This window comes from Paramisgurnus dabryanus, chromosome 9 (assembly GCF_030506205.2).
Source record: "Paramisgurnus dabryanus chromosome 9, PD_genome_1.1, whole genome shotgun sequence".
Lineage (NCBI taxonomy): Eukaryota > Metazoa > Chordata > Actinopteri > Cypriniformes > Cobitidae > Paramisgurnus > Paramisgurnus dabryanus.
In genome coordinates this window covers 19,394,656-19,419,500 of record NC_133345.1, presented here as the reverse complement: position 1 = coordinate 19,419,500, position 24,845 = coordinate 19,394,656, and the positions used below count along the sequence as shown (strand labels likewise).

General features: G+C 38.1%; 1 protein-coding gene and 1 long non-coding RNA gene across 5 annotated transcripts; one reads left to right on the top strand and one right to left on the bottom strand.

The window, feature by feature from the left end:
- Positions 1-1,816: 1,816 nt before the first annotated feature.
- Positions 1,817-11,913, bottom strand: cfap45 (cilia and flagella associated protein 45). 3 transcript variants are annotated; one of them, XM_065283000.2, is made up of 12 exons: positions 11,057-11,195; positions 10,859-10,978; positions 10,660-10,784; positions 9,627-9,771; positions 8,666-8,836; positions 8,346-8,524; positions 7,811-7,940; positions 7,584-7,730; positions 7,289-7,402; positions 6,027-6,220; positions 5,544-5,768; positions 1,817-3,445 (listed from the first exon to the last, which is right to left on the bottom strand). In XM_065283000.2, the coding sequence occupies exons 1-12, from the start codon at positions 11,057-11,059 to the stop codon at positions 3,370-3,372; spliced, it is 1,629 nt and encodes a 542-aa protein (XP_065139072.1). In that variant the 5' UTR covers positions 11,060-11,195; the 3' UTR covers positions 1,817-3,369. The 3 variants fall into 3 exon arrangements, with proteins under 3 accessions (XP_065139072.1, XP_065139071.1, XP_065139073.1); XM_065282999.2 differs by having other exon boundaries at positions 10,859-11,212; XM_065283001.2 differs by lacking the exons at positions 1,817-3,445; positions 5,544-5,768 and having other exon boundaries at positions 6,095-7,194; positions 10,859-11,913.
- On the top strand, positions 9,753-23,967 carry LOC135773433 (uncharacterized). Of its 2 annotated transcripts, XR_010543525.2 has the most exons (5): positions 9,753-9,871; positions 12,412-12,520; positions 12,855-13,010; positions 19,625-19,749; positions 23,760-23,967. It is a non-coding gene; the product is annotated as an uncharacterized lncRNA (long non-coding RNA). The 2 variants fall into 2 exon arrangements; XR_010543524.2 differs by lacking the exon at positions 9,753-9,871 and having other exon boundaries at positions 12,097-12,520.
- Positions 23,968-24,845: the final 878 nt, after the last annotated feature.

Genomic DNA, 24,845 nt, shown 5'->3' with positions numbered 1-24,845 from the left:
TTACCCATTATGGGTTAAAAACAACCTAGCCATTTTTAGAATGAATACGCAAACTGTTGCGATGAACTGGGTATTCTGGCACATTGAACTGGTCATCACTGGTGTTTCTGCCCTGCGGTCCCTGTGAAAAATGGGTGACAGTCTCTACTCCCCTCTGGCATCAATGAGCTTCAGAGCTGGATGCCAGTTTGTCATTTTGTCATCCGTGCACCACTTTTAATATGTACTTAACACAGTGACACGTGAACAACCCAAATGGCACGCACATCGTTTCCAAGACTGAAGTTCTAGGGTGTTGTGTCATCACAATTTGCCCTCTATTCAAATCTGATAAATGGTCAGCTTTTCCAATTCTGACACCAAACACTCTATTGGTCTTTGTGTGTTATTTGCACTATGAACTGTACCTGTGCCCACAAAACAATGGGTTGCAAAGTCCACTCATTATTGTAGGATGATGTATTACAATCTCTATGTTATTTCTTTGTAAACAAGCAGTGCACGGTCATGTCCAACTCACAGGGTGAACTCTTCACTTTATAATCTGTTCCTTCTGTGTCTTCCATGTTACACATTCCCTTTTTTTAAGCAAAGCAATTTTTCATCACCCACACATATTAAAGGGATAGTTCACTTTAAAATGAAAATTCTGTCATCATTTACTCGTCTTCATGTTATTCTAAACTGTATGAATTTTTTTTCTGATGAACACAAAAGAAGATATTTTGAGAAATGATGGTAAACACAAAGCAGATAGTGACCATTGAGTTCCATATTAGAAAAAAAATATTTTGGAAGTATTGTGATGAATGATGAAGAAAATATTTTGATGAATGATGGTAAGCACACAGATGATGGTAGCCATTAAATTCCATCATATTTTTTATTCCTACTATGGAAGTCACTATCTGCTGTGTGTTTACCAACATTTCTCAAAATATCTTCTTTTGTGTTCATCAGAAAAAATAAATTAATACAAATAAAGAACAACATGAGCATGAGTAAATGAAGACAGAATTTTCTTTGAAAGTGAACTATCCCTTTAACTTTTCATTTTTCAACACAATAACAACACTTAACCTTCTCCATGTTCAAACGCATAAGCATTTCCATCTTTTCCCTTTTTCTTCTCCTGTCTTATTTATCGAAGTCTTTCTGGGGTTTCTTTCTGCCAATTCTGAAAACAAGATGTTTTCTGTTTCTCCGCAACACCCCTCTATCAGTTTCTAAAAATGTACCATGTTAAGGTCTGAGCCGGTCTGTGAACAGATCCATAAATGCCCTCTGTGACCCTCCACACTTTTGGATCCATTGTGCAATGAAAGCAAGTGACGTGTCTTATGACGACAATTGTAGTTCCAATCCTGTTTTCTTGCTTCCTCGTCCTTTTTTTCTGTATTCCTGCAGATCTGGCTACTCACGATGCTTCATCTGACCAAACGCAGTTGAGATGAGAAAACTCTGTGCTCCAGAGGTGTTGCTCTGTAAGAAGCAAGAATTTGTAGTCCACAATCCTTTAATTGTGCATTACGCTCGTTCAGCCTCTCCGTTTGAAAATGAAATGAAATGATATTCCTGTGTGAGCTGTTGGAGTATATGTGATACAAACTCTTGTCTGCTGTCGGAGCTGAGTGACCTCCTCTGGAATACCATGCCGAGCAAAGACCTTTTTAACAGCTTTGACTGTGATCTCTGCCGATTTGATATTTAGACGGACAACCTCTATATGGAAAAGTAGTCCACAATGAGCAGGTACATTTTCTTCTTTCATTCAAACAGAACCATTCTGAACCTCTGCCATGGATGTGCCGGAATTAAAGAAGGTAAGAGTGGTTCACAGTGAACTATTTTGTGATGATTGCATGGATGACACTGTTCCACCAAGTGATGAGGAATCTGTGATGTTGTGCTCTGGCACAGCACTTTGTTATTCCCGGTTGTCCCTCATGTAGTCATTTCAGGATGTCGCTCTGCAGTGTCTCTGGAATGAGAAGTCTGTCACCGTTCAACAAAATGTCATTAGATATAGACAGTTCTGCTCTTTAATGGCATTACTGCATCAGCTCTTTGCTCAATATGTGTCCATCCCGCAAGTATTCTTGTACCTTTTGGCAGGTGACATCCTCCGCCTGAGCTCCTACTATGGAAGTGAATGGGGCTCATGATCGGCTTGGTTACAAACATGCCTCAATTTATCTTTCTTCACATTTTAAGAAATGTAAACTGGTTTGTAACAACATAAGAATATGTGAGAATAATGAGAGAATTTTTGGATGAACTATCCCTTTGATCTGCTCCAGGCAGTTGCCAGCCACTTGAAAGAAATACACAAAGTCTGGGAAAGAAAGATTTTCGTCTGTTGCCAGGTAGTCTGACTGTGACCCACTGGCTCCAGTGTTGCCATTAATAGTCTGTCTGCTGCTCTGATTAGGTTTTTCCATAGAACATGCTAAATGTCAAAACTAATTCAGACAAATGCAGACAAAGATGAAATCTGAGAATTTTGGATGGGAGTTTGTTTAGTCCTCTCTGCTTCCCAGCAGTGCTATGAGACGTTTATGGACATTAACAATTTTGTGGCAAAAGTGCAGACCTTGAAAAAAATGAAACTAGTCTGTTCCATGTCCATGTCACTTCTAGCATCACATACATCATAACCCAGCACTCTCTTATGCATTATCAGTAATGCAGTCTCTATTGTTACAGATGGGAAGGTCATAATATAATGACTCAAACTCATCCACATGTGAGAGATTGGTTTCTGCACTTCACAATGTTTTCCATTATTTTCTTGGATAACTGTTTTTTTAATTCTTTGGCATGAATAAATAATAAAAAAGACTAATTTTTAACATACTGTTGTTGATTTGAAATTTACTGACTGAATGTACAATAAGTAGACTGTGAAAGGTCTAAGGAGAAGTACATTTAAAAGTGATTACATAAAATTTTTTGGACAACTGTATGTGTCATAAAGCCAACGACAGCAGAACCCAGACATATTTTTACTAATGCAATCTGTCTGTAAGTACTCCCCTAACGTAACACATTATAATCATCTATTTCCTTTGGTTGTTTTAGTCTAGCCTGTACGGTTGAAAAAATCAGTCTGGAAAAATGTGTCATTCTCAGGCAGTGCTTCCAACTTCCTTTATCTTCCCATGGTTCACTATAAATGCACTCTGCACGTACATGAGAGTTTTTTTCATTTATTCAAGAAAACTGTGGAAAGATGTACTCTTTATGAATAACATACAAGAAGAAAGTATTTTCCTACAACAGCTTTTTCTTTAATCATTTCACAATGAACAATTTTGCTTCTCGTTTATGTTTAGATTTTGGTGACATTTGCTTAGTTTGTGTTGCTCCTTAGTGTAACAAAGCAGGAAGAACTCGAACTTTGCGCTCCACTTCCTTGCAGTACTTCTCTGAGAGCCCAGCTGCCCTGAGATCAAAAGAAAAAAAAAAAACGAATTATTCCAAAAATACTGGGAAGTTAAGCTTTGTTCAGACCACCAGCGACTTTCTTCCTGTGTGTCCGGTGTTCCTCTCTTTTAATGAGGCATTCCTAAATCTAGCCGTCATAAACAAATGAGTACCATGAGAAAGCAGACGTTAACTGTACTCCTTTCAACTTTTTTTACATTCTCGCTTCATTGTTCACGCCATTCGGGTTGCCAACGGTCACTTTTACTTGTGTTGCCGGAATCCATTTAAAATCACTGCTAGTAAAAGTTGATGTAAGCTATGATTAGCGATGCTGGCACAAGTCACAAACTGCACAGACACGGTAAACATGCAGATAGCAACTTGTAAACAGAGCGAAGAGAAAAACCTTTGAGAAGAACCACAATGCGAAGTTCGTCACAACATTTATGTAACCCGTCAGGTGTGTGGTTCATCATTTTAAAATATGTGTTCGGCACGTTGTGTGAACCAATGTGCATCACGTGTTTTGTCAAAATAAGTGCCTGCTGCAGATGCATCTAAAGGGTTTATGAAAAAAAAGACGCTCACGTTTGCCAGATACTCGCATAATCTTATGTGTAATCAGAGTTTACTGTTAAGGGAGTGTCTTGCATGTATTTTGTGAACGTGAGCGTCTCTTTTATCATAAACAATTTTGATGCGTGTGCAGCAGACACTTATTTTGACAAAACACGTGATGCACATGGTTCACATGACGCAACAAACACATATTTTGTAAACACAAGCAACACACATGATACTCCGGACACATATTTTGAATTTGCGCCCCTCGGAAGAGCAGTCACCAGCCACCACTGGTATACAATGTTCATACCTGTCAACATTGGGATTTTGCCTGAAATTGCAAAAAAATTTAATTTATTATTGTGTTATCCTATTTGACACAGTATGTGTCATTTTGGATTGATTTTGAGTTCAAATAAATAAAAGGGACAACACAAGATGTGTTAAAACAACACAAAGTGTGTTGTTCCAAAAATAACACTGAGATGTGTTAAGTTAAGGATAGTCTCAGCCTCAGACGTCACGCACACAGATTGTTGGCTAAACGTCTGATGTTTTTCATACACTTTTCTGGAAACCCTGTGGGAATGTCGAAGTCGTCTTTGATTGGTTGAAATAAACCGGATTTCCAGGAGACGCGAGTGTCGCGATTAGTTTCGGTCCCTGGAAAACAAAGCTCTGACGTTCCATTGAGGAAGAGAATCGGTCGTGTTCACGTGGATAATAATGACCAGTTATCATGATCAGCTAAACATTGGATTCTCAAAAATATGCAAAGTTCGCGGCATAGACTCTCTAAAAGACGTCTCAAAAGTTTGGTTCTTCTGAATTGCTTGTAGGTGTTAAAAAGTGAAGAGATATGCTTCAAACAGATGTTTAACGGGAGCGTCTCATTGGTGTGGCTGTTGATGAAGTGCACAACGTTGTTCTATGGTGAGTAATGTTGTTTATTTAGATGCTATTCGGTTGGCTGGTTATTTCAATAACTTTGACTTGTTGCCAACCGGCTCGTTATCGTGGGGAGTCCGAAACATGACACTAGACTAAACAAACTGTGATTGGTTGTTTGACATGTCAGTTAAACAGCTCCTGAGTGGGCTTTGTCCAGAAAAAGCAGCGAAAAACACCAGACCTTCTGTATTGAAGGTCTGGCTACGTGAGACTGAGTTAAGGACAACACATTAAATGTGCTGTCCTTAACTATACACAAGGGGGTGGTTTCCCAGACAGAGATTAAAATGGTTTAAAGAGCTCACTTTACTAATGCCAAACTGGCTAACGTCTGCAACAGATGCAAACAGTCTCAGGCTGATGATCTTCATATGTTTTGGCCGAAGCTGAATGATTATTGGTCTGACATTTTCAAAACACTTTCACAGGCCATTAACATAACACATATTTTGTGTGCTAGTTTAGTTAATATTTTTTATTTGTTTGTGTGTGAGAGCGATTTATTAGTGTATAAAAGATCTTGTTTTTGTTACTGAGGCCTACTTGGTAAAAAAAATGCAGAGGAAAGTTTTTTGTATTTGTCTGGTTTTAAGACCTACTTCAGTTCCCTCAGCTTCTTTTCTTTTATCTCATCTAGACGGGCCCTGCGACTGCGCGCCTCCTCCTCCAGTCGCTCTCCATCGCGAAACAGCTCTCTCCTCTGGGTGATGGCCTGAAGCTCTCTCTCACGAACCTGTTGCCTCACAGCGTCGGCATGTCTACGAATCTGCTGATTTTTCTGCAGCTCTTTTTCTTGCTCTTTCTCAATAAGCTCCTGTTGTGCCCTAGAAAAGTTGGAAAAAACGTTTGCTGTGACTTTTGTTCTACATTCCTTCACTGTCCAATTTCTCGTGTGGGCTGGAGGTTCTTGGACCAAATTTGGACTGACTTAAGTGTTTCAGCAAGAATTTCTTGGCCCATGTAAGCACCATAAGTTATCAAAAGCATATGAAAAAACCATCACTTTGACCACACAAGCTGTTGTAGACATTAATAGCATTAAGTAAAACCCAGCTGCATGATGCATGCGGTGGTTCTTTAACCTTAGGACCCTCTCAAACTCTGCCCTCTCCCGCGCAGCCACAATGGACAGCAGGTGTTCCTTATGAGTGACCTGCTCCAAACGTGCAGCCTTCAGCCTTTCTTCCTCCTCCTGCTTTCTTTTCATCTCCTCTTTCTCTTTTTTTCTCCATTCCCTCTCAGCTGCTTCCTGGTTCCTCCGTGCTCGAATCTCATCCTCATAGTTCAGAAAAACAAATTACTGTAGACTACTAAGAAATACATTTCATTGTTTAAAATGAAAAAGGGTATCTTTTGAATGGGTACTGAAGGGTATATTGATTAAAGGTGTATTGTATAACTTTAAGACGGATTTCTTGACAGAAATGCAATATAATATAAATATCTATATTATCAGTGGTGTATAAAGACCATACATAATAAACTGTATTGTTTTTATTACCTTAGAATGAGCCATTTTTATCTACATACACCCTGGGTCCCCTTAAATGAAAGTAGCCGTCATGTTTCTACAGTAGCTCTAAACAGACAACTGTTTCTACAGAACAAGTTTCGTCCCTACGTTATCTCAGACGACAACAAGTTTGTCCTGTGGTGGCTAACAAATGCATTTTAAAATTAAGGGATGAGCTGTTGGTTGCAAATCGCAACCTCACCACTAGATGTCGCTAAAATTTACACACACCACCTTTAAGGCTTGTTGAATTTTTTTATATAAATTTCAACAGTGGTGGCCAGTGACTTCTTTTTCGAGGGCGCATGATGCGAAGATGGTCACATCATGTATTTAGCCCATCATGTGTGTGGCTCCTAAATACCTGTTCGGCGCGCCATGTGAATCATGTCTCGTCAAAATACGTACCTGCTGCACACACATCTAAAGGGTTTATGATAACAGAGGCGCTTGCGTTTGCCTCTGTTATCGCTTAATCTAATGTGTTTTCATACATGTAGTGTACTGTTAAGTGAGTGTCTTGTGAGTATTTTGTGAAAGTGAGCGTCTTTTTTTATAATAAAACCTTTTGACGCATGTGCAGCAGGCACGTATTTTGACAAGATGCACGATGCACATGGTTCACATGACGCAACGAACACATATTTTGACATGACAAGCAACACACACGACACTCCGAACACATATTTTGCACCCCTCGGAAGAGAAGTCACTGACCGCCACTGCATTTCACGGTTCTGTAATTCAGAAAAGGTATTAAATATTAAGTTATTTAATAATTGACCTTATGTGGCAAATTGATGTCACAGGAGAATTATAAAAGTGTTTTACCCGCTCAGCTTTGTGATCTCTGTCTCTTTCCTGAAGAGCTCTCAGTCGTGCCACCTCTTTCTCTTTCTCCTTCTTTATTCGTATCTGCTCAGCTTCATACTCTGCTGCTTGCTCCTAAAATAAATGTGCATTTTTTTATATATAGATTATTTTTCACTGTGGTCCACATAAAAGGACAGTTTCTATCAAATCATTGTCACATATTAAACAGGTAACAATTCTTATATGTGTTCAATGCTTGCTGTCGATTCTGTGTTGTCCAACTATACATTTATGTGGTTTACACTTTACTTACCAATTTCTTTTGTGTATACTCTACAGCGCGCAGATCTGCCAATTTCTCCTCTTCCTTCTTTCGCTCCTTAGCAAGCAGATTCTCCTCATTTATCTTCTGAATCTCATGCAGTAGTTTCCTCTGCTCCTCTTTTTTCCTTTCAATTGCCTGCATCATCAAACAGATACTTGCAAATACAAATCACTGAGGATTTACACACTAAACCCAATTTGACAATGTGCATGTACCTTGAGCTCCTCCATCTGCACCCTTTCCATGTTCTCTAGCATCTGCTGGCCCTCTTGCTCCTTCACCTCTTCCTGTAGCATCTTGTCCTCTAGACGCTGTTGGATCTGGTCCAGGATGCACAGCTTACCCCTGTGATTAACACCCAGCATTCGAAAGGATTCATATAGCCATACATTGCAGAGTATTTAAAGGGGACATATCATGAAAATCTGACTTTTCTATGTTTAAGTGCTATAATTGGGTCCCCAGTGCTTGTATCAACCTTGAAAATGTTAACAAGATACAACCCAGTAACTTAGTTTTGGTAAACCAAGCATGTGAAAAAATAGCTAATTGAAATTGGGCTACCCTTGTGATGTCAGAAGGGGATAATACCACCCCTTTTTTGCTCACACCTACAAAGTGGCAATTTTAACATGCTATAATAAATTATCTATATGATATTTTGAGCTAAAACTTCACATACGTACATAAGTATTTATTTAAAAAGTCTTGTGAAATGTCCCCTTAAATGCCAATCGAGAGCATCCTTACTCAATCCTTTGCTGTTTGTGTAGCTCTTCAGTTTCCTCCTGGGCTTCCAGGGCCCGGAGTCGTTCCACCTCCATCATAGCATCCAGTCTCCTCTCCTCCTCAACCCACTGTGAGACATTTTGCTGCTTCTCTTGAATCTGAGCATCCCGCACAACATGGCACTGCACCTGCTGGATCAACTGCAGCAAAACAAGGAAAAAACTTTACATATAGTAATAATTGGGTCATAGCATTTAAAAACTAGAGCTTTGAAAGATCGCAAAATAAAAGTAACAGAAAAGAGTGCCAATCTATAACCAGATTTTTATTACTCAGTCTACCTCATTTAGCTTCTTGACTTCGTCCTCTTGTTCCATTCTCAAGGTGTTGGCCCGTTCCAGCAGGTACTGAGCACGGTCCCTCGCCTCTGCCTCCAGCTCGCTTAGGTTCTGGTTCTTCTGTCGGGACAGGTCTGCTTGGCGCATCTGTGCTTTTCTCTGCTCTGCAGCATCCTGATACAGTATCAACAGCTAGATTAATATTACATGGCAGTGCTTACAAGACAGCTTATACAATACATAACTGCATAAGTTGAATGATTACAGAAGACTATAATGTCTGAGGAATGTCGATACAGTTCTATCAAATCCCTCATCATACAAAAAAATATATAATTGATAAAGAAACAAACAAACACTGGATAGAGAGTTAAACATAATTTGTACTTTTCGTAAGCTATGAGGTTATGTGGTTTCCTGAGATTTAAATATGTATAACTATGCACACATACATTTGTGCATATATACTGTTTATACTGTAGATATACTGTAACATTGAATCATGTACAGGGCATTAAATGTCTTTGGCTTATGACAACCAATGACTTTAAGGTAACTGCCAAACCACCCCTTTCCTGGCTTAAAAAACTTGGTTCCTTTCAGCCAAAAAAAGTAAACTGTGAAATGGCTCTTTAGTAAAAATGAGGATGCGGTGTAAGCTCTTTTGAACACTGAAATTATTCACCATTTCTTGGAGATGGGGTCACACTAAACAGCATACTATTTTAGTCTTTGAGGAGAACAAACTGCCGTCAGCTGAAAATATTTACATGTTTTACAAAAATCGTTTTGAAGATGACTGGCAATGACTGGTTATTCTGCACACTGACCCATGAGCCCAACTGAAACAGATCGGGTCTGACTGGGTACCAGTCATTGTGACCAAATAAAATTTGTAAAGGCCTGATCATTGTTTAATGTGTCCACAGCTTTTGAATACAGTTTAAAATGACTGGCTTCACACCATGGCTTCCTCTCGAGCTTTACGCTGGGCCTCTTGTATGGCCACTTTCTCCTCTTCACTGGCAACATATGACTCGGATATGATTCGCTTGAACTCAGCGGAGGACAGAATGATAGACTGCCCCGACGGGTCTTCGCCTGGGATTCTGGTTCAACAAAACAAGACAATACTGTATGAGGGTTTTTACACATCTCTGTTCAGTAAAAAAAATATTTTTTTCTAATTTGCGAACTACAGGCCTTCAAGTAAGTAACTCCCAAGAGACAAACTGCTGTTGATATTATTTAATATTTATTAATATGATTGAATCAACAGGATTACATCAAAGACTACAATCAGACCACACTTTCCAAAAATAAATCAGGTGACTATCTCATCCAGGGGTAGTCATAAGCAATTTTGGGCCTTTTATATATAAAAATATATGAGGTTGGACCCTCTACCACACCCATGTTACTAATAATAAAAATGATCTTTTAGGGCCCCAATAGTGCGTGGGCCCTTGGAATTGACCCACCTTTCCCCCATAGACATCAATGAGTGTAAAGAATGGCAAATGGAAACATTATTCTAGTGAAAGACACATATATCTCACAAATGTCTTAATTAGGCTTTCAGAAGAGATCTTAAATATATCAAAAACTGAGCTCGGATGTGGCAAGTCTGTATAGGATCAATCAAACGTCAATATTATTAAAACATTTCAATATGAACTCAAACCCACATTATTTTACATATATGATCAATCATAATGTTAATTGTACAGTCCCATAATCTATTTGAACCTTTGCAATTTCGTATTTTTACTTATTGTGCAACTTTAGGAGAAACATTACTGTAAGTTGATACTTAAATAAAACATGGCTTCTTAAAATCTCATGGGATGTAAAAGAGCAACATCTGAGCAAAAACATTATTGCTCAAACTATAAAGATAATATCTTTATATTTATAGATATCTTTATAATTTTAGTCATGTCAAACGTACACAGCTCTGCAAAAAGTCGCTAAATACAGTGATCGAAACGACTTACCTGAGTTCCCTGATTAGATCTTTGGTGATTATGCGGACTGTCTCGGATTTAGCAGGAGCGGAGCGTGACAGTGAGCGTGACCTTGCACTTTCCCCTTCAGAAACATCTTTAATATCGGCAAAATGCTAAGGAAGATCAAACGTTAGATGCACTTGAACATGTATTGGAAGGTATGACTGTGAACTAAGTTTACATATACCTGTTTGGGGGTCCCGAAGAGGGTCTCGTCCACGTGAGAGGTAAGAGCTCGCGTGCGATAGCGACGAGAAAAAGCGCTGCTGCCTGACATCTTTCCAGATAAGGACGTGGCACTTTGAGGCTTCAAAGACAGTAAATAGTTTATTCCTCCTGTCCACAAATTATAATGTTCGTGTGTGTGGGTTAAAGGAATACTAACCATTTCTCTGAAGCTGTAGTGACACTGTTGTCTCGTAAAAGTGAAAAATTTCAGGCACGGGTATTAAAAATGTCCCTTTAATATGAGGGATTTGAGAATAACATCCGTGTTCACCACAATGAATTACACTACCGGTCAAACTAGAGCAGTGGTTTGTTGTTACATTTCTATGGAGACACTGACACAGTAACTATGGTTACGGTCTCGCGCAACAGCGCCTTTCTTTGTTTTCGTACATTTAATGCCTGCATATCAACGTAGCTATAACTTAAAATACCATACGAAATACTAATGACCTTTAAGACTTAAAAAAAATACAATAGTTGCCAAACGTGATGTCCGGAGTGCGTATTTACATAATATTGGCTTTTAATAAATCCTCAGTTTTGATTAATCCAAAATATAGGTGTATGGTACAAAATAGAGAAAACTAAACTTGGCTGAGGTAGCCTATTTATTTTAACGAAATTATTTGGAAACAGAGGCCAACTAAAATGTATCAGTGAATATGGATTTTATTCTATAAACAAATGCATAATAAAACAAAAGTGCATATTATAACTGCATGTAATATACAAGCTATACGAGTTAAACATCACTTTTGGCTCATTCTTTGGCCCTATGTTAATTTTTAATCTTCCCAATTGCACAATAAATTATAATTGTAATACGCAAAAAAAATCCAATGGGCCACATGAGCAAGTGGGACTGTGGAGGGTCAAACCAATTGGGCTTAAAGGCATAGTTCACCTAAAAATAAAACTTCTGTCATCATTTACTCATCCTCATGTTGTTAAAAACTTGTATACATTTCTTTGTTCTGATGAACACAAAAGAAGATATTTTGAGAAATGTTTGTAACCAAACAGTTTGGGTCCCATTTACTTCTGTAGTATTCTTTTTTCCTACTATGGAAGTGAATGGGATCCACGAACGGTTTGGTTACAAACATTTCTCAAAATTCTACCTAAACTAGGAGGTCAGAGATACTTGATTTAGTTAAGCAGTTATCAAAGATGCACCCTGCCTTTCACTTGCAGTGGATGAGTCAACAAATGACACAGACCAAGCCCAGCTGTGTGTTTGTAAGATACTTCAGCAAGGCAAAGGGACATTCTGTAAAGACTACTGGGCCTTACAAAACTCTGTCACACTAAAGATGGGGACATCTATGAAGCTATCATGCAGATGCTTAATGAAATATGAACTGATGTCAAGAATTTTGTTTCCATCACTACTGATGGTGCTTCAGCTATGATAGGGAAGGAGAAGGGAGCTGTTCAGCATCTGAAAGAGAAGCACTTAGACCTGCTGACATACCACTGTATAATACACCAGTCTGTTCTGTGTGCTAGCCTAGGAGAAGAATATGCAGATGTCATGGAAACTACTATGAAGCTTGTGACCTACCTGAGAGCATCAGCACCATGTCAGCACCATCTTCTGTAAGCATTCCTGACTGATGTGAGTATTCAATTAACTTTATACTTCTACTGTGTTAAAGTGTGGGTGGGTCAAACAAGGGTTTTTCTGTGGTGGCCACTGGCCACACGCACACACAGACCACACACATGCACGCACGCACGCACGCACGCACGCACGCACGCACGCACGCACACACACACACACACACACACACACACACACACAGACCACACACACACAAACCACACATACAGACAAACAAACACTCATTTGGGCATCAATCAATCATGGTGCTAAATAAGAAACTTAAGTAAAAATCAAGAGTATTTTTGCAGAAAACACAACATATTTTTATTTTATTTTCTCTTACCAGGCAAATGCTGCATATAATGACACTCCTTTATAACAATGTGAGGTGGCTGAGCAAGGGAAGGGTCATGGAGAGGTTTTGGGCCACCAGGAAAGATTTGGAGATGTTTTTATCTCAACAGAAGAATGTCAAAGCCAGGCATTTCCTGGATCTTCTGAGGTATGATGACAGCAGGAGCTTGTGACCTTTCTTCTCAGCAATGAATGTTGTAAAGAACTCATAAATAATTTTGCACCTTATGTTACTTTTGACATACTTCTCGTGTTTCATGTTTATAATAAATGCTGATTTGCACTTGTTGTTATGAATGTATACATTTTCAAACAATTACAATAAACAAATGATTTACATGAAGTTATTGCCATGCATTACAATTTTGTAATAATCAGTTGTTCCTATATGAAAATGATGACAATTCAGATTTAGACCTTTGAATGTAAACTTTCAAAACCCCAGACCTAGACTATTATCTGGTGTTATTTACAGTTTTTCTCAGTCACTTTGGTACATTTCTCAGATCAGATTTGTAATTTCTTAAAACTACCTGTTCATTTTTCACATCATTGTGTCAGTTTCTCATTTCTTTGAACAAGTTTCAAATGCTTTGGTACATCAATGCAAATGATTATGTACAGTTCTCTGCTCTTTCCTACATTATCAACTGCTTATGTCATGTTGATCAAACTGTATTATAATGGGTCTCTATCTCACCCCTTCCAACATTTAGACACAAGTTCATAGTATAAGCCTTTACATGCAAAATGGTTGAACAAGTTATCATAATAGAGGGTTTGGTCGAACATATTTCTATACATTTCCATCAGGCATTTTTTTCTAAATCTGTCATGATTTGGTAAATTGCTCCCAGGTGAATCTTGACTTTCTCTAACAGACAGGAACGTCCCCAGCAAGCAAAAACCGAGACGTTGAAATGCCGGCTAACTATAGATCCAATATAGTCCGGCTATGAGTAACCCACTTCTACCCTAAATAACCTTGAATTTGTTTACATGCCATTTTTGCAAAAATAACTTGAAGATGTATGATATTCCAACATGAAAGCAAAGTCAACAGGTGTTCAATGTGTTTGCTTTAATTTCTTTTACATGTTCTAAAAGTATATGCATTGTCTATTTTTGGGCTATGGTTAGACGTCTATTAGACTTTCACTGGCAGCCCAAATTTAGCATTGTTTTAGCCAAACATGCTTGCTGGGCAGGCCCGGTGCCACGAGTGTGCCCCCTCTGTTTTATTTTTAAATTCATAGTTACAAATAAGATTTTCATCTTTTTGAGTTAAATAATAATTTAACCGTATCCCCATATGGGATTTAGTATGTTCAGTGACGTGACATTACTGCCAGATTCAAACGTCTTTCGCGTTGTTTGCCGCTGAACCAGAAGGACGAGCTCAGCGCTGTCATACTATATATCAACACTATGGGGTGTTTTCAACCTCATAATGTTTATTTTAGATTTCAGACATTTAAATACATATAAGCACTGGTAAAACTATAGCCTATAGTTTGTAAAATACACCCTGATGTCTGTGGAAGCAGCAATACAAATCTATTCAAATAAGATAATCATTTGCAAATAATAAATACAAATTATTTTCCAATAATAATAATTTGCCAACGTGTGTTATTCATATAAGACAAACACAGTGGAAGCAACTATAAAGTTTACTCTATTGTTATAAAGGTTATAATGATACCTGTTTGAGAGACGGAGATGCGCACCTGTCAATCAGCTATTACATAACAGAGCGAGGCCAGAGACGAACGTGCTCATAAACAGGAATTAATATATGGAATAATTTGTGCATCTTTGAATAACTGTAAGAATACATTTCTCTTAAATATCATTTTTGTCATATAAGAGATAATAATGTTTTATCCACTTTTATTGCTTATTTAAACTTGCGTTTAATAGCGTGTTTGGCGCATTTAGCATTTTGTCCAGTCTCTTGTAAACAAACTCCCACATAACTTACAGGTGTAACCTACAATTTGCAATAATTGTCATCAGAACTTTAACAGAAAAGAAAATCTACATAGAAAGTCTACATTTCTCTAATCATCCTCGACATTTGCAAAACAGTAAGTGCATTTCTCAAAACAATTTGTACAAATAGCAAACACCATGGATTACCTGCAAAAGCCACTCTCTTTCTCAAAATCCTTAGTTCATCTCTCCAAAGTACATATTGGTGTTTGGGCTGCCAGTGAAAGTCTAATAGACGTCTAACCATAGCCCAAGAATAGATGATGCGTATACTTTCAGAACATCTAAAAGAAATGCAAACAAACACCTTGAACACCTGTTAACTTTGCTTACATGTTGGAAAATTATACATATTAAAGTTACAGTATTTTGGCAAAAATGGCATGTAAACAAATTCAAGGTTATTTAGGGTAGAAGTGGGTTACTCATAGCCGGACTATATGGGGTTTATAGTTAGCCGTCATTTCCACATCTCAGTTTCCTGTCTGTTAGAAAAAGTCAAGATTCACCTGGGAGCAATTTACCAATTCAGGACAGATTTAGAAAAAAATGTCTGATGGACATGTTTGACCAAACCCTGTATTATGACAACTTGTTCAACCCTTTTGCATGTAAAGGCTTATGAACTAATGCCTAAATGTTGCGTGGAGTGAGACTATTCAACAGAGACCCATCATTATACATTTTGATCAACATGACATAAGCAACTGATAATGTAGGAAAAAGCAGAGAATTGTACATACTCATTTGCATGGATGTACGCAAGCATTTGAAACTTTTTGAAACAAAGAAATGAGAAACTGCTTTTTTGATGTGCACAAGTGACACAATGATGTGAGAATTGAACAGATAGTTTTGAGAAATTCAATTCTGATCTGAGAAATGTACCAAGGCGACCAAAAACTGTAATATACTTGTTATCTGACTGCTTTGTGTTAGCATTTGCTTCTGTTGTGTACTCTTGTCAGCTGTAGGCAATAAGATTCCTTTCGCTGCTTGTTTTTGTTGCACATTATAAGTTTTTCTCTTTTAGGGCGTAGCGCCTAGATCACAGTTTTGATAAATCTATCAGTGAGTCATTCAGACTTTGTTTTGCTAATTATTAAACTGTGTCCAGCTGTTTTCTGTCAGTTATTGTTGACGCACATATTTAAACAGTGCTACGCCAGTGGTAGCATCAGCCCTCATGTGCACCCCTCCTTGTGTGAAGACCTACGATTGCAACGACTACACCGAGCAAAGACACCAACAAGGCACTTGAGTATTTATACTCTTTGCATTACTACTGACAACATGTGCATCCAGTACATTCCTTTCATTTAGAACAGACACATTTTCATCCCAGACACAAAACCAAATGATTCACTTCATCATGCGACCCATCCACACCTCCACTCCTACACCTCTGTGGGACTTTGCTCTTGCCTCAAACTACTCCTTCTCTCACTTTCCACACCAGTCAAGCAGGGGGGAGGCACAGGTTTGCTTGTTAGTATTGTTTGTTTTCTCTTAGTACTTGGGGACTTTAACATCCACCTGGTAAAGCCCTACACTGCTGACTTCAAGACCCTCACCTCCTCATTCAACCTAACTCGCCTCACCGCTGCTGCCACTCACAGATCAGAAGAAAAGCTTGACCTCATCTTCACCCGTAACTGCACTACTGACAACTTTAAGGTCATACCTCTCCACATATCTGATCACTTTTTTTAAGTACTTTTAATATGCACCTTTCAACACCTCATACCCACACCACCACCAGTTTACTTTAGGCGTAACCTTCACTCTCTTTTTTTATTAGTACTTTCTCCGCTGAGGTGGCATCCTCCCTTGCCTCTCACTTCTCATCCTAAGAAACTGCTTAAAAACCCACACTAAACCACTCTTTCACGGACAGCTTCACACCCTTCTGACTCCTTCCACTTATTGAGAAACACTTGAAAGTGCTGTTTTCAATCTGGTATCTTTATTCCTAGAATAACCTACTAGACAATAAACAGTCCTTCAAGGTGTCATTGAGGTGCAGTTGTCCTCAGCTCACCAGATTGTCACTAGGGCCCCTTAGGGATCAGTGCTTGGTCCACTTCTTTTCCTCATTTACACATTATCCTTAGTACCTACAATAAAGGCTCATGGATTATCCCACTATCATGCGGATGACACCCAGATCTACTTCTCATTTCACCCAGATGATCCCACTATAGCAACATGCATTACAGCTTCCCAACTAAAGCTAAGTAGAGTTGAGGTCAGTACTTGGATGGGAGACCTCCTGGGAAAACCAGGTTGCTGCTGGTAAAGGTGTTAGTAAGACCAGCAGGGGGTGCTCCCCTGTGGGCTGTGTGGGTCCTAACACCCCAGTATAGTGATGGGGACACTATACTGTCAAAAAGCATCGTCTTTCGGGTGAAACGTTTAACCGAGGTCCTGACTCTCTGTAAAAATCCCAGGATGTCATCCGAAAAAGAGTAGGGGTGTGCCCTAGCATTCTGGCCAAACCTTGCCTGTTGGGCTATTAATCATCCCCTCCAGCTGAACCTAATATGGAGTTGCTTGTATTTCCTGCACAACCCAAGGTACAGCATGACCCCTCTATTTAATTTGGCAACACAACCACAACCAATTGCAAAAAACTTCCATGTTATCTTTGTCCTACACTGAGCCCATCTTCCAAAAGCTCAAAAGAGCTCATGTAATAATGCTCTTCATCAGGGCCGGTTCTAGATATTTGGAGGCCCTAGGCAAAATTTATGTTGGAGGCCCCTCACACCCCTCTAATTTTTAGAATAATCTGAGAAAGTGTTTTTTTTCTACCCTGTAAAAAATCATTTAAGCACTACAGTGATAAGATTTATTAAATGTATGTTAAAATTGAATTAGAAATTATGCAAAACCACATGTGTTAAACATTTTAAGGCAGGTCAAATTTGTTGTTGTGGATGCAGTAATTTATTTAAAACAGCACCTTTTGGGGATAACACAGGATAACAGTTTTCCTTTCTCCAAAGAGTAAAATTAAAATGACAACACTACATTGCAAAAACCCTAACTGTAAAAAACTACAGATAAACACCTAGAAAACCTTTGTTGTTTTTATATAAGCTGGGTATTAAGAGAAATTCCCCTCTTACTGAACCAATATACAGTATAAAGTTATCTATTAGACTATGGATATTATTCATATCTATTTCAATACCTTTTTATACCTTTAATATCCATACAAATCAGCTGCCACTGGAAGTTAAACTACTAAGCAGAAAAAATGTAATTGTGTTTTTCTTTTTAATAAATATGCATCATATCTCTTCACTGGCTACCGATTGAAGCCCATATCAGGTTTAAGTCACTACTGAATCACTGTCACTGTACCGGCATACTTCACAGCTTCCTACTTATGATACCTCCACAAAAGGGCACTAAATCACTTTTCCACTTATTCTCCTTCACTACTTCCTGCTGGTGGAGCGATCTTTCAAATTACAGTTTTTTTCGATTGCTAAACGACAGTGGGCACAACTGGAGTCACATGTGCAAAACTCTAACTACAGTCTGCACAGCAGCAGTTCATGTGGACTTAATTTTTCATTGCTTGAACACAGTATTCAAAACTTTACACACTTATCCCATGACTTTAACTACAACCTGCACAACACTGTGGATTTACAGCACTTTGTTCAAATGCTAACACACTGCTGTCAAAACCGTCAACCACACATTCAAAACAGAATTGATTTCAGCCTTGTGCCTTTCAAACACTGCTGATTGCAATTTCAAATAAATAAAAATTCCAATTTCAATTCCAATTTCATATATATATATATATATATATATATATATATATATATATATATATATATATATATATATATATATATATATTTTATATATATATATATATAAAAAATATTACTTTTTATATAAATATGATAGGTAGAGCTCAGAAAGACAAATTTTGGAAATGGAACGAGGAAGACGGGTTTGTGGAGGGAGAAGGGTGGCAGGTAGTGGCTTGATGCTAGAGAGAGGCAGGATTTGCCCCTCAATTATTTGTACTTTTAGTTTCTACCTTTTGTTCTCATTACTGTAATTCCATAAATTACTCCAGACTATTGAAGCAAACTGCTAATTTTCATTTACCTTAAAGAATTGTTCTGTTCTAAAAATTTCAATAAATCATGTGATAAATCAATCAATAAATAAATAATTATTTGAAGAAAACATTACTTTATGAAGTCACTGAAATTGTTCAATCTGTAAAGATAAAAAGTTAGTATTTTGTGTATTGGTGTTTGATGTTAGTGTTTTTTCTGTCAGTGTGTTCTGAGTGACAGTGTGTGTTATGTCAGTGAGGGTTGTGTTTAGTGTTTGGCTGCACTGAGCTGTTTTGAGTCATGTGTTTAGAGTTGTGTTGCTTGAAGTGAGTTTTGCAGGTGATATGTACAGTTTAGCTCAGGTGACTTTTGGTATTGCAGACTGTAGTTAAGAGTTTTGCACATGTAGCTCCAGTTGTGCCCACTGTCGTTTAGCAATCGAAAAAAACTGTAAATCTGGTTAGCCACATCTCTCGCAACTTTAAAAAAAAGAAACTTTTCCAAAGATACTTGACAAGTCGATGTTGACTGTTCTGCTATCTTATATTTAAAAAATCTAACTGTCTCTTTCTCTCAACAAGGTGGTGTTTCGGAATTGGGAAAACTTGAAATAAGCACTTTTTGTATTATTGCCTCCATATGACAAATTCGCTTAAGTATTTCCTTATCTTTGTAGGTCGCTTTGGATAAAAGCATCTGCTAAATGTCTACGTCAATTTGTCTGCACAGCAATGCATGAAGTTGAACACACTTATGATTTCTGCAGCAGTAAAAACTGAGGATCCATAATGCCATTGAGAGGTGACTAAAATAGCAGATTTCTCTGGATTTAAAAATTGTTAAAAACATTTGGAATGAAGTAAGTACAGTATAGCCTACAAGTAAAATAAATACATACATAACACTGTGCTAAGATTTTTTGTATTTTAATACAAAAATGTACATATTGTGCCTTTAAAGTATTGCTTGTTTATAATATATATTAAATATATCTACACTGTAAAAAATTACTCTGGAGGGTGTTAAATTTAACCCATGAAAATTAGTTATAATTTAATTAAGTATATAAGCTAGCAAGTAAAATAAAAAATAATGGGTATATTCTACCTTCACTATCCAATTTTTAACAGTAATAACTGCAATACTAAAAAAATAAGTAACATATACCCCAAAATATTGGCCTTAGCACCGCAAAGTGCGCATGAATCAACATCCAGGCGGGACTCGAGTCACCATTTTTTCATATCATATCGGCGGGAGAACTGTGGTTTGTTGACAGGTAAGTTTTTATTTAACTTGTTGATATCATCATGAATGGAAATGTTAAGTTGGTTAACTGTAAAATCTACCAGAAGTTTAGTCATTTGCGTGCTTCTCTGTCTCTGTTGTTGACAGATTGATAGGTTAGAATATGTCATTCAGGTTAGCTTTGAATGAAACATCGCCCAGTTCTTGCACCTGCGAATACGAATAAATATCCATATTTATGATTAAAATATTAACTTCCATTATTATTATTTACATGTCTGAATCTCGTGAACAGCGGAGCTGCTCAATATGAGTGGTTGAACTTGAGCAAGCCACGTGACGAGAGAGAGCAGCGGACGGTTGATGTACGATACAGACGGGAGGGCGTCGAGCAGACAAACAAACAACGGTAAAGCTGTCGATGCTAGATAATTACTGTAAAAGTTTTCTTGCATTTATCTGTTAATATATTGAGTTTTGTTTTAGAAGGGATCCATTTATGAAGCCATTTTATTATTATTATTATTATTATCATTTACGGATATATACTTAACGTTGCCTTTCGCTTTTTAATGTCTGTTCAAAAAAGTATTTCGGAGTTCATATGTTATATATGAGACTTGTATATGAAGTTGAATCACTTAAAATTGAATGTAAGTACTTCTTGTTAGTGTTCAATGTTTTATGCACGTGTACTGTGAGTTATAGCATAATATGAAGTTGTATTTTTGCACTTAATACGTTTTAAATGAAGTTGAAATGTTTGTTTGTATCGATATAGCATGCTAGTCTACTGAGGTAAATGAGATCAGTTTTTCCTCTCATATTATTGTCTTCTTTAATTTTCTAATGATAACGTGAAGAACAGTATTTAGGAATCTTGCTTTTAATGGTTTTTTAACATCTCATGAAGCCTTGGTTTATTTTGTTTTATGAAATAATATGTTCAAGAAGCTTTATGTAAAACTATGATATGTTGTATTTCACTTGAAATGTATTGGGGTTATTATACGTCCAATAATTAGTTTTAAATGTTTACAGAATGTTATTTGGTCAATAAAGCAAGCAATTTATGCAATCTTGTGCATGACTATTTTCTTATTCAACCCTCTCTGAATAAGTAATATGTAATGTTTCTTAATGGCTTATCATTATTAATAATAATTTAATAGATCTGTGCCTTAATACCAATAGGGTTAATGTTATTCATTTTTTTATAAGTAATTAGTTATGAAAAAAATAGGTAGACCTTACCTAATTTTTTTTACTTTATCATAGTAATTAAATTTAGGTACTTTTTAATCAAATATATAGGATATAATTTACTCAAACAAAGTGAGTGCAAATTGTTACAACAATTTTTTTGAGTAAATTCTATAGGTTGTTTTTTACAGTGTACAAACATGATTATAACATCCTAAAAACTTACAAAAAATGTGTTTTGGATGATGACAGATAAAAGTGATTAAAATCTTTGTCAAACAACTAGAAAGCCATGCTGTCTAAGTAATGTGACCACTCTATAAAGGAAAACATCAGAAATCATGTCGTGAAACAAGCCAAACCAGTTTTCTTCCTAATAAAATGTTACGGCTACGTGTTATTTCATGTTGAATTGAGTAACTGACCTTCTGGCACAGCAGCATTTTGAGCCTACAGAGTCACACCTGCATGATATGTAATTCAAACAGAGATGGAAACTCTAGCTTGTGACTTGGACATCAGAGACTCATAAATGTGTCTGTTTTTTTGAACAAAGTGTGGGCTTTCCTTGACCCTCTTGTTTTTGTTAGAGCATCCAAAGCACATGTTCACAGCCTACGTGCCGGGGAAAGCATAGCTCTTTTCTGAAACGTGAAAGTAGAGCAGCAGCACGTCTGCATTTGAAGACACACCCACACACTCACACAACAGTAGGTTTTTCTACCAAACTAAAATCTCTTCAGCTAACTTTTGTCCTGCCTGATGAATTTCCACAAATTTCAATCTGGTTGAAACAATCTTGTTCAATGGCTAAGGCAAGCCAATACAAGTTTCCAATCTCTATATGCATACACAAACACAAGTCATCGGAAGATAATTAAAACATTGCAATTTTAAGTCATTTTTGTAAGTTATTGCAACTCAACCTCATCCAAATATCTATTGTTTCTTTCAACATAAGATCCCAAAACATTTTTCAAAATTTGGCTCACAACACCAATTTATAAATTTGTTTTGGTGGGGAAAGTCCAACTCTTCATGATGCCTCTTCATAAATTTCACAACTTTTGGAAAAAGGATACCTAAGCAGATGTAATATAAGGTATCCCAAAACTGTGCTTATAAAGTTTCATTTCAAAATACACCTCAAATCATTTAATACACCACACCCAATAGCCATTTTTTTGGGTAGGAGCAAAAACTGATCACATCAAGAAAGATAAACTATCCTGCTCCATAGAATTTTCTTGGAATCTCCCAGTGTTATCTAGAGATTCTCATAGCTGTATGTGTTGGGTTTAAGAGAATTAGGATTAGTACCTTTCTATTTACAGTAGGAGAGGAGTTTGTTAAGGACCTCACATTTGAACCAGTCCCCTTGATGAGATGTGATTTCCTGATCTAACCTGATCCAATTTTTTTCAGGCCAGGCATTTCCCACATATTTTGAACATGATCTTCAAGGGAGAGAGCTACATTTTCTTCGGTATAAATGGCAGAAACTTTAAAGGAGTGATTTGAAAGCTTTAATCTATCGTCTCTACTCAACTCCTATTTCTTAGTCAGACTTTTTCGGTCCAAGCAAATGGTCTCCTGATGGGCTACATGCTAAACCAGCTGGAAATCTTGGAAATGTCAGTCTGATTTGTTTAGAGAGCTAGCACTACAGGGAGGCTATCATAAATTATTAGTGGCCAAAATATGTTTCTCAAGCAAATTTAAGAACAACAGAAGCATTGTTTTCTACTTCTTGCGTTCTTTTTCTATTTGTATCACATTGTTTTGTTATGGTAACTGGGGCTGTCAATCGATTCAAATATTTCATCTAAATAAATCACTATATTTTAATGAGTTCACAAGTTAACTCGTGATTAATCACACCTCAATCACACATTTTTATCTTTACTATATTTACCTTAATTAACACTTTTTGTATATTAACCTTAATTTAACATGCTTTTTAATACTCTAATCAACATGGGCATGGACAAATGCTCTATGCAAATGTACGTTTATTATTAGTAAAAGAGTCAGCAAAGTTAATTTAGAAAAAAAGCCAGTTAATCCAGATTTTTTAAGGTACAAAATCAAAATCACCACATCCATATCTTAAAATCATTGGTAAAACTAATAGATTTGGCACACACAAAGTGAAAAATATATCAATATATGTTAAACTTTTTTCTTACTTTTATTGTTTGATTGACATTGAAAAACAGACTTTAGTTTTAAGATCTATGTAGGGGTTTTGTCTCGTGTTCTGTTGTGTTTTGTACTTTTATTTTGACACCCTGTTCTGTTCAGGCTTTTATTTTGAAATGTCATCATGCCACGCTTCACTTCCCACTTCCTGTTTGTAGAGTACAAAGCCACCTGATTCTCCTGAGGCGCCTAGTTCACCTGATTCTCCTGAGTCGCCTGGTTCACCTGATTCTCCTGAGGCGCCTGGTTCACCTGATTCTCCTGAGGCACCTGGTTCACCTGATTCTCCTGAGGCGCCTAGTTCACCTGATTCTCCTGAGTCGCCTGGTTCACCTGATTCTCCTGAGGCGCCTGGTTCACCTGATTCTCCTGAGGCGCCTGATTCACCTGATTCTCCTGAGGCACCTGGTTCACCTGATTCTCCTGAGGCGCCTGATTCACCTGATTCTCCTGAGTCGCCTGGTTCACCTGATTCTCCTGAGGTACCTGGTTCACCTGATTCTCCTGAGTCGCCTGGTTCACCTGATTCTCCTAAAAACCTGGTTCACCTGATTCTCCTGAGGCGCCTGATTTACCTGATTCTCCTGAGGCACCTGGTTCACCTGATTCTCCTGAGGCACCTGGTTCACCTGATTCTGCTGAGGCGCCTGGTTCACCTGATTCTCATTCACGTCATGTTCCAGTTGGAGGGTCTAAAACACCTCCAGCGCCACCCTGGTCAGCAGAAGCTTCCCCAAGTTTTTTTTGGGGGGGTACTATCCGGACACAGGAGGGAGGCAGAGGACCCTGTTTCCTGGTCCTAGCCTGCCTCACCACCCTGGTCCATTCCTGCCCCATGACCCAGGTCCAAGCCTGCCCCATGACCCAGGTCCAAGCCTGCCCCATGACCCAGGTCCAAGCCTGCCCCATGACCCAGGTCCAAGCCTGCCCCATGACCCAGGTCCAAGCCTGCCCCATGACCCAGGTCCAAGCCTGCCCCATGACCCAGGTCCAAGCCTGCCCCATGACCCAGGTCCAAGCCTGCCCCATGACCCAGGTCCAAGCCTGCCCCATGACCCAGGTCCAAGCCTGCCCCATGACCCAGGTCCAAGCCTGCCCCCTGACCCAGGTCCAAGCCTGCCCCCTGACCCAGGTCCAAGCCTGCCCCATGACCCAGGTCCAAGCCTGCCCCATGACCCAGGTCCAAGCCTGCCCCATGACCCAGGTCCAAGCCTGCCCCATGACCCAGGTCCAAGCCTGCCCCA